The sequence below is a fragment of the Acinonyx jubatus genome, chromosome B1, assembly GCF_027475565.1.
Source record: "Acinonyx jubatus isolate Ajub_Pintada_27869175 chromosome B1, VMU_Ajub_asm_v1.0, whole genome shotgun sequence".
Classification (NCBI taxonomy): domain Eukaryota; kingdom Metazoa; phylum Chordata; class Mammalia; order Carnivora; family Felidae; genus Acinonyx; species Acinonyx jubatus.
The window spans coordinates 42,366,326-42,383,914 of NC_069382.1; the positions used below are offsets into that span (position 1 = coordinate 42,366,326).

At 37.7% G+C, this 17,589-nt stretch overlaps 1 protein-coding gene across 14 annotated transcripts in view; it reads right to left on the reverse strand.

The window, feature by feature from the left end:
• The window catches only part of ADAM32 (ADAM metallopeptidase domain 32), a 181,899-nt gene that overhangs the window by 46,050 nt on the left and 118,260 nt on the right, over positions 1–17,589 (reverse strand). For all 14 annotated transcript variants that reach the window (XR_003424269.2, XR_008295984.1, XR_008295983.1 and 11 more), the window contains one exon: positions 5–110. Coding sequence is in view for 8 of the 14 variants with exons in the window: in XM_027070979.2 (XP_026926780.1) it covers positions 5–110 (106 nt within the window). In the remaining 6 variants the exon portion in view is untranslated. The remainder of the gene's footprint in view (positions 1–4; positions 111–17,589) is intronic.

Consider the following 17,589-nt stretch of genomic DNA (forward strand, 5'->3'; position numbering starts at 1 on the left):
ATACCTCCATGAACAGGATTGAAATTTGCCTCTTATTTTACCACAGTTCCCAAACCTATCAGCGTGAGACTGTATTTCTTCATAGCAGGCAAATGGTGCATTTTTTGAACCTGTCAGAGTTAGAAATATATTTCGATTAAAACTCCCTTCTTCATCTTAGTTCATTGTCTCTTACATATTTACTTTGCCTTCTAATATTAGCATCTAATTCAAAAGTTTTCCTAGTGAGATTGTTTAATAAAAGAGAATTAAAGTGAAAAGTAGTGCTCATAATTATTTCCCCTTTTGTTTCATTTTCAATTATTTGCATCACAAAAGATATCATGAGGGGAAAGGAGAGTTACAGAAGTGTAAACCATGAGAGTGCTCTATGAAAAAGGCAATAGAGAGATAATGCAAGAAAACAATACTCATTTTCCTAGTTTGTGAGTAGGAACATATAAAAAGCCAGGTCTATTACAAAATCTCATTGAAGAAACCTAATTGTACTTTCAGAAAGTCTAAAATGAAAGGAGCAAAGCTGCCAACCTATTACCTACCTTTTCCCTTCATTACTGTATTTAGTTTTCATCACTGTGTAAAATATTACCAAAATCTTGGCAATTTAAAACAACACCCATTTATGTTACACAAGTGAGGTCTCTCTCTGCTCAAGAGTCTCATAAGGCTAAATAATGTTACTGGCTGGGGCTGCAGTCTCATCAGAGGCTGAAGTCCTCTTCTGAGCTCATTGGTTGTTGGTAGAATTCAGGGGTTTTTTTTTGTAGCCATAGCTTCATTTGCTTACCATCTGGCAGGGGTTGCTCTTGGCTCCTAGAACTCCCCTCACATCCTAGTCACATGGCCCTCTCACAACATGACAGGTTGTTTCTTCCAAGCCAGCAAGAGAATCTCTCTGACATCTCCCATCTTTTAAAGGGCTCACATGATTAGGTCAGGCTCACTCAGAATGATCTTCCTTTTTGCTTAACTCAAAGTTCACTAATTATGGACCTTAATTACATCTTCAAAATTCCTTCATCTTTACTATTAACTATAATCACAGGATTGACATTCCATCACATATTCACTGGTTCTACCCCAACTCAAAGGAAGGGGATTAATCCAAGGCCTGAACGCTAGCAGAGTCTTGAATTTGCATGAAATCACAAAAGACCCTAAATCACAAAGCAGTCCTGCAAAAGAATAGCAAAGCTGGAGGCATCGCATTTCTGGACTTTGACTTATATTACAAAGCTGTAGTTACCAGAACAGTATGGTAATGGCAAATATAAGTTTAAAAAAAGGCACATAGATCAATGGAACAGAATATAGAACCCAAAAATGAACCCACAATTGTATGGTCAATTAATCATCAAGAAGGAAAGAAAGAATATCCAATGGAAAAAAGACAGTTTCCTCAACAAATGGTGTTGGGAAAACTGGACAGCAACATGCAGATGAATGAAACTAGACCACTTACTTACACCATACACAAATGTAAATTCAAAATGGATTAAAGACCTAAATGTTGACAATGGCCATAGCAACTTCTTTCCAGATATGTCTCCTGAGGGAAAGGAAACAATGCAAGAATAAACTATTGGGGCTACATCAAAATAAAGTGTCTGCACAGTGAAGGAAACAATCAACAAAACTAAAAGGCAATTTACGGAACAGGAGAAGATATTTGCAAATGGCATATCTGACAATGGGTTAGTATCCAAAATCTATAAAGAACTTATCAAACTCAACAACCAAAAAACAAATAATCCAGTTAAGAAATGGGAAGAAGACTTGAAGAGACATTTTTTGCAAAGAGGACATCCAGATAGCTAACAGACACACGAAAAGATGTTCAACATCAATCATCAGGGAAATACAAACCAAAACCATGATGAGGTACCACCTCACACCTTTCATAATGGCTAAAAATAACAACACAGGAAATAACAGGTGTTGTTGAGATGTGGAGAAAGAGGAACCCTCTTGCACTGTTGTTGGGAACACAAACTGGTGGACTCACTGTGGAAAACAGTATGAAGGTTTCTCAAAAAGTTAAAAATAGAAGTACTTTATGATTCAGCAATTGCAGTAGGTATTTACCCAAGGAATACAAAAATACTATTTTGAAAGGATACAAGCACCCTGATGGTTATAACAGTATTATCTACACTAGCCAAATTATGAAAACAGCCCAAGTGTCCATCAATTGATGAATGGATACAGTAGTGTATATACATATATATATGTATATGTGTGCATATATATGTATATGTATGTATATATATACATATATATGTATATATACACATATATATGTGTATATACACACACACACACACACACACACACACACACACACAATGGAATATTACTCAGCCATAAAAAAGAATGAAATCTTGTCATTTTCAATGACGTGGATGAAACTAGAGAATATTATGCTAAGTGAAATAAGTCAGTGAATGACAAATACCATATGATTTCACTCATATGCAGAATTGAAGAAAGAAAACAAATGAGCAAAGGGGAAAAGGAGAGAGGCAGGCAAACCAAGAAACAGACTATTAACTATGGAGAACAAACTGATGGTTACCAGAGGACAGGCAGTTAGGGAGTGGGTGGGTTAAATGGGTGATAGGTGATAAGGAGTACACTTGTTGCAATGAGCACTGGGTGTTGTACAGAATTGTTGAATCACTATATTGGAATTATATATCAGGAACAGTCTATTCCCTGAACTACTATTACCCTGTATGTTAATTAACTAGAATTTAAATTAAAACTTTAAGAAAAAAAATTCTGCCTAGCACAGTTACCTTCTCTAAAATGAAGCTTGCTAAGCCCAGCTGCCTCATCTATAAAAGTAAACAGTATCTACCGCAATAGATTGTTATGAGAATTAATTAACATGATGTTTATTTAGCCACTGTGAATTCCCATTTAATCCTTTTCCATTTTCTTTTAGGATCAAGAGGATTTCTCTTGTTTACCTGCTCCTTTCATTAACTACATCTTCCCCAACATTCTTTTTCTTTCTTTACCATTTCCTAATTCTCTTTTCACCAGTTTTAAACATTGGTCCATCAAAGGTGATTGTATAGTACCATCAGGACAGACAATGTTATTTCTAAGTATTCACAATGTCTAATCAGTTCACTTGTAAATCTGAAATACCAGGTCAAGAATGCCAATTCAGGACTTGTTAAACACCAAGATATTACCCAGGACAAGTCAGAAATTGGATAATTCAATCCAGTTTAGAGCTATAATATAAAAATTATGTTTAGTCACAGAATACAGACAGTTCCCGACTCACATTTCAACTTAACATTTTTTTTTAATTTATGATGGTGCAAAAACAATATGCATTCAGTAGAATCTGTACTTCAGAATTTAAATTTTAATCTTTTCCTGGGCTAAGTGGTATGATACTCACTTGTGATGCTGGGCAGCAGCAGCAAGCCACAATTCCAAGTCAGCCTCATGATCATAAGCATAAACAACCAATATACTTACAACCATTCTGTATGCATATAACCATTCTGTTTTTCACTTTTCTATAGTACCCAAAAAATTACATGAGATATTCAATACTTTGTTACAAAATAAGCTTTGTGTCAGATGATTTTGCCCTATTGTAGGCTAATGTAAGGGTTCTTTCTGAGCACCTTTAAGGTAGGCTCATCATAGCCTACGCTCTGATGTTCAGTAGGTTAAGTGTATTAAATGTATGGTTTATCAAGATGTAACCCCATCATAAGTTGAGAAAGATCCGTAGTCAAATGAATTCTCTTAAAACTAATGTTCTTCAACTAGCCTATTTTTTATTAGTCCATCTTTTGTGAAGATACCAATGAGCTTTATATTAATTTCTCTCCTGAATACCATCTTTCATTAGTGTTAGAGACTTTCTCTCAGACCAGTCTGTGTTTTCCAGAGTAAGATGGAAACACTAAAAGGGCAACACTTTGCAAATGTGAAGTCACATGTCAAAATGTTACCTCATATCCAGTATAGCAACCAAATCTACTAAAAGAATCTGTCCTTCCATAGTCCAAATAGTGTATTTAGATTGCCTATACACTATTATAAAATGCTATGGGATACAATTAAATAGTAAATACACTGGCATAGATATTTGTGCATGGCTGGTACTAGGGCAATAGATGTAAGTATTGGAAAATTATTGCAAAAAATTTAGGCAATCCTCATATATAGCATTGAGCATTAGGAATATTTAGGCTATACTCCTTGACTGCTATTAGAGACTACTGGCTTATGTTTCCAGTTAGATGGAATAAAAGGCTACCTCCTCTCAACTAGAATAAAGGGAGCCAATGAAATGTTAGCTAAAATTTTAGCTTTCATAACCTGACATCTAACTCAACTTCATCTTCGGTTCAACATACTCTGATTTACCCCTAGACTTCCTTATTTCAGTTTTTAGGACAATTAGTCAACCAGATGTTCAGGCCAAAATAAGAATCTTCCTTGATTTCTTTTTTCACCTTACTGCCTGCCTCTACCACCTAATCCAAGTCTTACTGACACTATCTCCTAAATATAGCCAGAGTATGATTACTTCTTACCTTCTCACTGGCTACAACTCTAGTTGAGCTATCATCAATTCTCTTCTAATATTCTACAACAGCCTTCTAAGTGATTCCCTGCTTCTGTTTTTCCACTCCCTAAAATAGTGCATTCTCCATACCATAAATCAGTCATTAAAAAATAAATAAATAAAACTCATATATTAGTCTCCTACTTAAATGTCTCTAAGGGCTTCATACTACCCCAAGGATAAAATCCAATTTTCTTGCCACAGTCTTTACTCAGTTTGGTTTACTACACTTCAGCAACACTGCTCTTCTTTTTATGTCTATTGCCTGATCCAATCACTGGACTATAACCTCCAATATACATCTTTTTTTTTGTCTTGTCCATCACTGGGTTTCCAGTGCTAGAAGGGTAGTGCCATACCCAATTAAAGTGTTATATAAATATTTATTCAATGAATGAAAAAATCAACACCTTGGATAACTATATCCCATAATCATCCTTCCTTATGGAGTTTGACATCCAAAATCAAGACCTCCAATACGAACCATACCTACTCTCTTTGAGGCAATACATATTTTTTTTGAAAGTTTATTTATTTATTTTGACAGAAAGAGAGTGTGAAAAGGGGAAGGGCAGAGAGATAGGAAGAGAGAGAATCCCAAGCAGGTTCCACGTTACAAGTGCAGAGCCCAGTGTGGGGCTTGATCCCATGAACTGTCAGATCATAACCTGAGACGAAACCGAGAGTCAGATGCTCAACCAACTGAGCCACCCAGGTGCCCCAAAGCAATAGAGATTTTCAAAGATTAATGTTTGAAACAAACTTCTTAGTAATCTCTTCTAAATTATATTTCCAATGTTACCTCACTTAATTTCATTATATTTTCTTTTTTGTGATCCCCTATTTTTATTAAAAGAGGCCATATCAATGCTACATTTTTCAAAGAATTTGCAGATAGAACCAATTTAAACTTTCCACGAATGATGAGAGGAGAGAGTAGAAATCTTTTCTTCATGGCTTCTAAAACAGTCTTAAGAGCAATTTAAGATAAATAAGTCTTACTCATAGAATCTGAAGCCCCTTGACCTACAATGCTTTTCCACCTTTAATAAACTATAGAGTACTGCTGTACACCAACTGAAATGATGGAAAAATAACCACTTCTAACAAGTCCAGAAAATCCATAAAAATTATGAGACAAGAACAGGCAGATTAAATATTATTTATTACACTGGCATTAAAGGAAGAAATATAAGTAGTTTATCTCCCTTTCTCTTGTTTTCATATATGATTACACTCCAGCTTCATTTCTCCATTTCTTTGAGGCCCACCTTTCCCCACATGGTCAAAATCATAGCTGTCAAAAACTCTAGAGCTATACATATGATATTTTGAGTACTTAGAGGGAAAATTCTCTTGTTCAATGGCCCAAAATTCCAGAGAAGAGACTCAGGACTTCCCAATCTCCCTTAACATGAGTCAGATGCTCACCTTAGCACAGACCAACTGTAGCAAGGTTGGAGAGTACTGCAATTGGACCAGATCTGGTTAGGTACCCACTACAGTATAAACAAATATGAATAAATGTATTATTAGACCATACTATATTAATAGGATATTTTCCACAGTAGTCATGTGAAAATTGGACAGCTCCTAGAAAATGGTACTAAGAAAATCCTACCTGAGATCTCTACAGGAAGGGATGAAGCTAGGAGTTTACTGTGAAATCTTACTTATTATCATCAATAAAACAGTTGATGATATTCAAATCCATACTGATCTCTGCCTTCTGTATATAAACTTCAGCACTCCAGACAAACATGACTAGTACAAAGAGTATCATGCTACCATAACTTATAATGACTAATGCTGAGCTAAAGAGAGAGGAAAGATAGCATAGAAACTGGCACTTCCTCCCAATATCCATTCCTTCTTTTTTCCACTAGTGACAGAAGTTTCTTATTAATAGCAGGGCAACAGAAACCAAGCTAAAGAAAACATTTCTCAGACTCTCTTGCAACCAGATGTGGTTATGTGACTAGATTCTGGCCAGAGGAAAAGCAGTAGATATTATATATCCAAAACATCAAGTTAATATCAGTAAGTAGAAGCTAAGTACACTCTCATTTCTTCTTTCCTTGATTCCATGGACTGGTATGAAGATTTTGTGCTGGGAAACCACCTTCTACCAGAGACACAAGGGATTGCTAAGCAAGAATAAAGACCATTACAGTAAATGGAAAATGTCATTACAGCAAAGTTGCTGAAATGCCTCTGATAACATGCCTACCTCTAGAATATTATATGAGATAAATAAAGCTCTTTGAACCACTATATATGTATAATAACAATTTACTTTATTTTTTAACCAATGAAGGGGATTGCCACTGTGGTAAGCCAAAAATTTTAGGAATGGGTGTCTCATACCACACCAGATGCCACAGTTCACTAATAACAAGAATATAATACTGAGCCAGGGTTCAGAGGACCAGTGGGAGATCACGTAGCCATCTCAACCTATGTAAATACATTTTGGGAATTGGTGAATTTGGAATACTGAATTAAATGAGATCACTATTAACATAAGTGATCTTACAGATACTTTATAAGCAATCCATTACCATTCATGAGATCACACACACTAAGCTCAACTGAATAACCACTTTGAATACCTGCAACTTCCATTATATAATTCTTGAAACTTCCTAGTGATATTCTCACTTTTATAGACTCTACAATACCACAATTTGTTTCTAAGATACTCCATTTTACCTCAGATAAATGCACAAGTACTATCTTCCAATAGCCACCATTCCTATATTCCTTGTATCTATCATACCAACACATTTACCACTTACAAAGAACTTTTCTAGGGGCCAAAGACAGTGGGGTATCATCTATACTGAAAATGTGTGATAGATTTTGAGTCTGGGAGTTTGGGACCAAATGTTAATGAAATGAGTGGGCTCCCTCTGGATACTAACATTCACAGAATAATTTATGGTAAGGAATTTCTGAGGCCTTGATCTCTCTTATTAAGATAATCCTATACATTGTACCAAGAAATGAACTAGAAGATCTACTAAGCTAAGGATACACATTTATTTCTCTTCCACTTAAAAAATTCTACTGATGAGAGGAGTTAAGATGGTGGAGGAGTAGGGGGACACTAAGCTTGGCTCGTCCCTTGAACACTGTTAAATACATATCAAATCATTCTGAAAACCTATGAAATTGATCAGAGGGCTTAAAGAACAAACTGCACATCTACAGGTAGAAAAATGGCCTTATGGAAGGTAGGAGCTATAGAGAATTAATTTGGGGGAGAAAAGGACTGCAGGTGCCACAGAGGGAAGGAAATCATGAACATGAGAGAGTAGCGAGAGAAAGAGAGAGACAAAGAGTGAAAGCACGTGCAGGGGACTGCACAAGAAAAACTCTTCCCTAAAACCATTGAAGAGGAGAAAGGAGAGGGACTGACCACAGAAAGCTTTAATAAGCAGTGGAGCACAAAGTCTTAAGTTTTAGAAGTCCATGCAATGCCAGGGCCGTGCCTGGTGGGCTTAACGGTACTCAGTACTCAGAGGGCAAGGAGGCCAGAGACTGGCAAATGGGATGCATGGTCTGAGGATCCCGTGGGTCACAAAGGGAAAAACAGTTCCCTTTCTGGGAATGCATTTTGGAGTGGTGGCACAGCCTCTCTGGGGACAAAAGAACTGGTGGACCCAACATGCTGCAATGTTCACTAGCATACGAACAAAGACACCAACTTAGGGCAAAAAACTTTGGTGCCAGGTGTTTGCTGTGCTCTACCATAAATTCCAAACCACTGTGCAGTCCAGTGACCATTTTCTGGGATGAACTGGAGGCAGCCACAGCGTGGCAAAACACTCCCCAGTGTATCAGTGCAGGACCACATCATACAGATCCCTAAAATTTGGAGGTTTGAAATCCAGCCATGCCCCTGAGACAAAACACAGGAATACTATGCTGCCTAGCAGCCAGACACCTCAAACACAGAGACCTAATGAAGGCAGGGATTTGATGGAAGCTGGGGGAAAAGGAGACGTGAATGTTTGCTCTTCTGTGAGAGCTTCCTGAAGAGAGCAGAGTAGCACCATTTCCTCCCACCCATAAGCACTAAACCACTTCACTGAGCAACACAACACCATCCAGTGGAGGCTGGAGCTGCTTAAACCAAGCCACACCCAACTGAGCCCTGCAGGTGCATCTCTGCTAGGGCAAGTCCACCTGACAGTGTAGCAGGCACCTCTCCCAGAACACCAGAATAAACCAAGTCTACTGATTATAGAGTAATGCAGAGCATCAGATCTAGGGGAAATAGGATCTATCCTCTTTTTTTGGATCTAACTTCTTTTAACAAGAAGACCAGCATACACCTAGCTAAAACTTGACAAACAGTGAACAAAGCACAAACACCTCCACTGCAGGCAAGGAGAAACTCTGCAGAGGACTGATGTGAGGGAAGGAGAAGCCAAAACACAATAGCAGAGTGTACACTCTGAAACACCTCCTGAAGTACCAGCCTCAAGGCAGTAAAGGCCCTTTTATTTATCTATCTATCTATCTATCTATCTTTTCCTAATAAAGACATTACTATCAGGGGGAGGAATATAAGTGGCTTTTCTGAAAATCACACACACACACACACACACACACACACACACACACACACAACAGTGACTTAGACAAAATGACAATATGTAGGAATTCACCCCCAAAAAAAGAGTAGGAAGAAGAAGTAATGGCCAGGGAGTTAATCAATACAGATATAAGATGCCTGAACCAGAAATTAAAACAACAATTACAAGGATAATAGATGGGCTTGAGAAAAGCATAGAAGACGTTAGAGAATCCCTTACTGCAGGGATAAAAGAACTAAAAACTAGTCAGGCTGAAATTTAAAAAATTCTCTGAGATACAAGGTTGACTGGACACAATGACAACTAGGATGGGTGAATCAGAGCTATGAATCAGTGATAGAGAAGATAAAATTATGGAAAATAATGAAGCTGGAAAGAAAAATAATGGATCATGAATAGAGACTAAGGGAATTCAGTGACTCTGTAAAGCATGATAACATTGTATCACAGGAGTCCCAGAAGAAGGAGAGAGGGGAAAAAGGTGCATAAATTTATTGAGCAAACTAGAGCAGAAAACTTCCCTAATCTGGAGGATACAAATATCCAAATTCAGGAGACACAGAGAATTCCCATCAAAATAAAAAAAAAAAGTAGGCCAACACCAAGACATACTATAGTTAAATTTGCAAAATACAAAGATAAAGAAAGAATCCTGAAAACAACAAGGGAAAAGAAATCCCTAAACTATAAGAGAAGACAAATCAGGTTAGCAGCAGATCTCTCCACAGAAACTTGGCAGCCAGAAGGGACTGTGATGACATATTCAACATGCTGAATGGGATAAATATGCATCCAAGAATATCCAGCAAGATCATCATTCAGAATAGGAGAGATAAAAAGCTTCACAGACAAACAAAAACTAAAAGAGTTCATGACCACTAAACTAGCCCTGCAAGAAATGTTAAAGGAGACTCTTGAGTAGGGGGAAAGGACCAAAAGCAACAAAGACTAGAAAGGAACAGAGAACATCACCAGAAACACCAACTTTATACATAACACAAAGGCACTAAATTCATACCTATCAATTATCACTCTGAATGTAAATGGACAAACTGATCCAATCAAAAGACACAGGGTAACTGAATGGGTTAGAAAACAAGACCCATCTATACATTGCCTCAAGAGACTCATTTTAGACCTAGAGTCACCTGAAGATTGAAAGTGAGGGGATAGAGAACCCTCTATCATGCTAATGGACATCAAAAGGGGACTTTAACACCCCACTTACAACAATGGACATATTATCTAAGCAGGAAATCAACAAGGAAACAATGGCTTTGAAAGACACACTGGAACAGATGGACTTCACAGATATATTCAGAACATTTCATCCTAAAGCAGCAGAATAGACATTATTTTTAAATATACATGAGACATTCTCCAGAGGAGATCACATACTGAGTCACAAATCAGGCCTCAACAAGCACAAAAAGTTTTTGATCATGACATGCATATTGTCAGATCACAATGTTATGAAACATGAAGTCAACCACAACGAAAAAAAGCCCTTAAATACATGAAGGTTAAGAAACATTCACCTAAATAATGAATAGATTAACAAGGAAATTAAAGAAGAAATTTAAAAAATGCATGAAAGCAAATGGAAATGAAAACACAACAGTCCAAAACCTTTGACAGGCAGCAAAGGTGGTCCTTAGAGGGAAGTACATTGCAATACAGGCCTACCTACCTCAGAAATGTCTCAAATACTCAGCATAACCTTACATCTAAAGGAGCTAGAGAAAGAACAGCAAATAAAGCCTAAAGCCAGCAGAAGAAGGGAAATAATAAAGATTACAGCAGATATAAACATCATAGAAACACACACACACACACACACACACACAAAACAGGACAACTGAAAAACAAAATTAAGAGCTGGTTCTTTGAAAGAATAAACAAAATTTATAAACCCCTAACCAGATTTCTCAAAAAGAAAGAGAAAGTACCCAAAAAAAATCATGAACGTAAGAGAGATCACAACTGACACCAGAGAAATACAAACTATTATAATAGAATATTATGAAAAATCATATGCCAACAAACTGAACAATCTTGAAGAAATATATAAATTCCTAAAAACATGCAAACTACAAGAACTGCAACAGAAAGAAATAGAAAACTTGAAAAGACCCATAACCAGCAAATAAACTGAATCAGTAATAAAAAAAATCTCCCAGCAAAAAAAAAGACCAGGGCCAGATGGTTTCCCAGGGGAATTCTACCAGATATTTATTTTCTTTTATTTTTTTACTTTTACTTTTATTTTTTTATTATATGAAATTTATTGTCAAATTAGTTTCCATACAACACCCAGTGCTCATCCCAAAAGATGCCCTCTTCAATGTCCATCACCTACCCTCCCCTCCCTCCTACCCCCCATCAACCCTCAGTTTGTTCTCAGTTTTTAAGAGTCTCTTATGCTTTGGCTCTCTCTCCCACTCTAACCTCTTTTTTTTCTTCTTTTTCCTTCCCCTCCCCCATGGGTTTCTGTTAAGTTTCTCAGGATCCACATAAGAGTGAAAACATATGGTATCTGTCTTTCTCTGTATGGCTTATTTCACTTAGCATAACACTCTCCAGTTCCATCCACGTTGCTACAAAGGGCCATGTTTCATTCTTTCTCATTGCCACGTAGTACTCCATTGTGTATATAAACCACAATTTCTTTATGCATTCATCAGTTGATGGACATTTAGGCTTTTTCCACAATTTGGCTATTGTTGAGAGTGCTGCTATAAACATTGGGGTACAAGTGCCCCTATGCATCAGTACTCCTGTATCCCTTGGTCTACCAGATATTTAATTTTTTTTTTAACGTTTATTTATTTTTGAGACAGAGAGAGACAGAGCATGAACGGGGGAGGGTCAGAGAAAGGGAGACACGGAATCTGAAACAGGCTCCAGGCTCTGAGCTGTCAGCACAGAGCCCGATGCAGGGCTCGAACTCACGGACCGTGAGATCATGACCTGAGCCGAAGTCGGCTGCCCAACCGACTGAGCCACCCAGGCGCCCCTCTACCAGATATTTAAAGAAGACGTAATACCTATCCATCTCAAACTATTCCAAAAAAAATAGAAATGTAAGGAAAATTTCCATTCTAGGAAGCCACCATTAACTTGATTCTAAAACCAGACAAAGACTCCACTAAAAAGGAGAATTATAGGCCAATATCCCTGATGAACATAGATGCAAAAATTCTCAGAGACTAGCAAATCAAATCTAACAGTACATTAACAGAAATTCACTACAATCAAATGGTACTTATTCCTGGTAGTTCAATATTCACAATCAAATCAACCGCATTAATAAAGGATAAGAACCATACAATTCTCAAAAGATTCAGAAAAAGCATTGACAAAACACAACATCCATTCTTGACAAAAACCCTCAACAATGTAGGACTATATGGAACATACCTCAACATTTTAAAGGGCACATATGAAAGACCCACAGCTAATATCATCCTCAATGGAGGAAAAAAATGAGAGCTTTTCCCCTAGAGTCAGGAACAGGACAGGGATGTCCATTCTCACCATTAATATTTAACGTAGTACTAGAAGTCTTAGCCTTGGCAATCAGACAACAAAAAGAAATAAAAGACATGAAATTAGCAAGGAAGAAGTCAAACTTTCACTATTTGCAGATGATCTGATACTCTATGTAGAAAACCCAAGGGGCACCTGGGTGGTCAAGTCAGTTAAGCAACCAACTTTGGCTCAGGTCATGATCTTGCAGTTCGTTAGTTTGAGCCCTGCATCAGGCTCTCTGCTGACAGCTGAGAGCCTGCTTCAAATTCTGTGTTTCACTCTTTCTCTGCCCCTCCCTTGCTGTTCTCTCTCTCAAAAACAAACATTAACAAGTTTTGTAATTAAAAAAAAAAAACACCCAAAGACTCCACCAAAAAATTTCTAGAACTAATACATGAATTTACCAAAGTTCTAGGATATAAAATCAACGTGCAGAAATCTGTTGCATTGCTATACACCAGTAATGAAGTAGCAGAAAGAGAAATCAAGGAATTGATTCCATTTACACTCAATTGCATCAAAATCAATAAGATACCTAAGAATAAACCTAACCAAAGAGGTAAAAGATCTGTACTGTGAAAACTATAAAACACTTATGAAAGAAATTGAAGAGGACATAAAGAAATAAAAAAAAACAAAACCGTGTTCATGGATTGGAAGAACAATTATTGTTACAATGTCTCTAATACCAAAAACAACCTACACATTTAATGCAATCCCTATCATTTTTTACAGAGCATTTTTTACCCCAGCATTTTTTACAGAGTTAAAACAAACAATCCTAACATTTATATGGTTCCACAAAAGACCCTGAAGAGCTGAAGCAATCCTGAAAAAGAAAAGCAAAGCTGGAGGCATCACAATTCTAGATTCTAAGCTATATTACAAAGCTGTAGTCATCAAGACATCTGGCAAAAAACAGACATGTAGATTAATGGAACAGAACAGAAAAACCAGAAATTGACCCACAACTATATGGTCAACTAATCTTCAACAAAACAGGAAAGAATATTCAATGGAAAAAAGACATTCTCTTCAAATGGTGTTAGGAAAACTGGGCAGTGACATGCAGAAGAATGAAACTAGACCACTTTCTTACACCATACACAAAAATAAACTCAAAATGGGTTTAAGTACTAAATGTGAGATAGGAACCCATTAAAATACAAGACTAGAACATAGGCAGCAACCTCTATGACATCAGCAAAGCAACTTCTTACTAGGCATGTTGCTGGAGGCAAAGGAAACAAAAGCGAAAACGAACTACTAGGACTTCATCAAGATAAAAAGCTTCTGCACAGTGAAGGAAATAATCAACAAAACTAAAAGGCAACCACCAGAATTGGAGAAGATATTTGCAAAGTACATACTAAAGGGTTACTATCCAAAATCTATAAAGAATTTATCAAACTCAATACCCAAAAAATATATTATCCACTTAAGAAATGGGCAGAAGACACGAATGGACACTTTTCTGAAGAAGACATCCAGGTGGCAAACAGACACAGGAAAAGATACTCAGATCACTCATCATCAGGGAATTACAAATCAAAATGACAATGAGATACCACCTCACACCTGCCATGATGGCTATAATTAACAACACAGGAAACAACAGATGTTTGCAAAAATGCAAAGAAAGAGGAACTCTCTACACTGTTATTAGGAATGCAAACTGGTGTAGCCTTTCTGGAAAACAGTATGGAGGTTCTTCAAAAAGTTAAAAATAGAACTACCCAAGATCTAGTATTTGCATTACTAGGTATTAACCAAAGTATACAAAAATACTGATTTGAAGGGGGACATGTGCCCCAGTATTTATAGCAGTATTATCAACAATAGAAAACTATGGAAAGAACCCAAATGTCCACTGACTAAAGAATTAATAAAGAAGATGTGATGTATATATATATATATATATATATATATATATATATATATACACAATGGAATATTACTCAGCGATCAAAAAGAATGAAATCTTGCATTTACAAGGACATGGATAGAGCTAGAATGTATTATGCTAAGCAAAGTAAATCAGTCAGAGAAAGACAAATACCATATGATTTCTCTCATATGTGAATTTAAGAGGTAAAAAAGATCAACATATGGGAAGGGAAAAAAATAGGTAAGCAAACCATAAGAGACTCTTAGTGATAGAGAACAAACTGAGGGTTGATAGAGGGAGATGGATGGCAGATGGACTAAATGGGTGATGGGTATTAAGGAGGGCATTTTTGCGTTAAAGTAAGTGATGAATCAGTAAATTCTACTCCTGAAACCAATATTACACTATGTTTACTAACTAGAATTTAAATAAAAATTTGAAAAAAAAAATTCTACTGAGGAAAAGTAAGATCTGCCACATGGCAGAGTAGGAGATGCCTTCATCCCCTCACAAGAAAACAAGAAGACAGCTATCCACAAATGAAAATAGCCCAGGAAGGGCTCAAGAGTATCATTTAAGAAGTTACAGAAAAAAAAGTTACAGCTATGTAGTAGAGCAAAAACAAAGGGTGAGAATAACTGAATAGAAAGAATTACTGGGGAGATCGACTTAGTGGAGACACGCGCGCACAACTAGGAACAAAGAAGGGTGGGAGCTATAAATAGCATTCAGCAGATGCCACACAGTACCCAGGGGCCTGCTCTGCGGAGGACACTGCAGACTTTTCCACTAAGGATCTCCACAATTCCCATGACAGCCATAACCTTTCCACAGCTTTCACAGTAGAGGATCCCAGCATTCACCTGGAGCTCCACAGAGGCACTGGTAGCTTTTGCCACTGAGGTTATCAACAGCCATCACAACTGCTGGTACTCCAGATAAAAAGATGCTGTTGAAAAAAGAAAAAAAAAGATGCTGCTGTGCCCCACTCAGAAAGAGTTGATGTTCTGCTGTCCCAGAACCAGGGCTGCCACCCCTTTCCCCAAACACACTGCAGCTTCCCCAGACTCCAGAGCAACAGATGCTCCACATACACCCATATCTCAAGCACAAGAACCACTGCCTCTGTGTGCTATTCAGATAGACCCTGGATCTGTTGCTGTTCAATGAACACATGCTTTCCAATCTCTGCCTCCACAGATACTCCAGGATCACCTGGGCCTGAGGCAACAGAGCCACTGACACTCTGGGCTAGCCAAGGCCCCAGACCTTGGCATGCTTTCACTCTGTGAGCACCCTATCACTGCTACACAGGCCCTGTGCATCAGACACCATGCCGCCGCCGCCGCCGCCACCACCACCACCACCACCTCCACTATTACACCACCACTACAAGGGAGCCCACAAACTGATACAAGGGATCCCCTTAGCCACAATATCTTCCATGGGAGAAAGGGTGATAAGTAGGCTGCCAGGAGCCTTTTTCACTGAAGAACCCAACAACCTTGCCACGGCTTTGGCCATTTGAGGACCCCCTGCAATCTTCACTGGCACTGACCTCAGCTGAAGGAGCTACATAGACACTGTGCCACAGTGCCTGCCCTGGAGCTGGAACCTCTATACTCCTCTGAGATTCCACAACACAGTCACCAATAGTAAAGATATTTCCCCACCAAAACCACTCCATGAAGTCTGGAAGAGGATACTTCCCTATCAAATATGCAGAAAATGCAAAAACACAAGAAACAACAACAACAAAAAATCCAGGAATTTGTTGAAATTTTCACCATTAAAATATGTTGTAGTTTCTCAAGTGCTTCTTCTGCATGTAATGAAATAGTCACATATGATTTTTACCCACTATTTCTTTAAATAAGCTTTCAATCTCCTTCTTCTCTTTTCCTTATGGCACTTGTTTCTTTTGATGATATTCCACGGATCGCATAGGATTTCTTTGCTCTTTCTCATTTTTTTCTTTGTTTTTCTCTGGTTGGATAATTTCATAATTCCTATCTTCTAACTCACATATTATTTTTCTTCTGTTTTATCCATTATGCTGTTGATGCTCTCCATTGCATTCCCCATTTGGTTCACTGTATTCCTCAGCTCCAGAATTTCTGTTTGGTTCCCTTCAATGATTTCTATCTCTCTGTTAAACTTCTCAGTTTGTTCATGTACTGTTTTCATTTAGTATCTCTTTGTGTTTTCTTGCAGCTCTTCGAATTTCCCTAAAACAGCTATTTTGAATTAAGTTCATTGAGCTACAAGAGAAACTGCTTTCATGAAAGAAATACCTTCCGTCAGCTCTGCTAGGGATTTTGAGGCTTTTTCACACCTTGTCTGGATATATCTGCTCCATCTTCTTGCTCCCTTTTGTGGCAGAATTCTTAAGCTTATAAGACTTTTCTCAATCCTGTAATGCACCAGGCTGAGTGATGGAAAACTGCCTTTTGTTCATGCGTGGCACTAAACAGCTCCAAATGCATCCAAACTCTTTTTTTTTTCTTTTTTTTTTTGCTCCACTGATGTGCTGGAACTTCTCTTCTGGAAACCTGGACTTCCACAAAGGCTTTCTCATCAGTGGGTGATTGTCTAAGATAGTATTTTCTAGGCACTGCTGGACTGTAACCAAGAGGAGCAAAACCAGCTCATAAGTCACTGCAGGTCTACAGCTGGCCCTTATATTCCTATTCTTCAATGCACAGGTGGGTTGAGATTCCTCCTAAGTCCCTTGGCATATGATGCTGGGTCACATAGCTCCCACAAAGGTATTACCATAAAGGTCCATGTATGAATGCCAAATTGTTGTTGTTGAGGGTGGAATCAATGAGGGACATTGTACCAAATACTTAATGAAGAAATAGTATTCTCAGAAAACAGAAGAGGACTTTTCTTGTACTTTCTTTTCTTTTCTTTTTTTTTTTTTGAGAGAGAGAGAGAGAGAGAGAGAGAGAGAGAGAAAG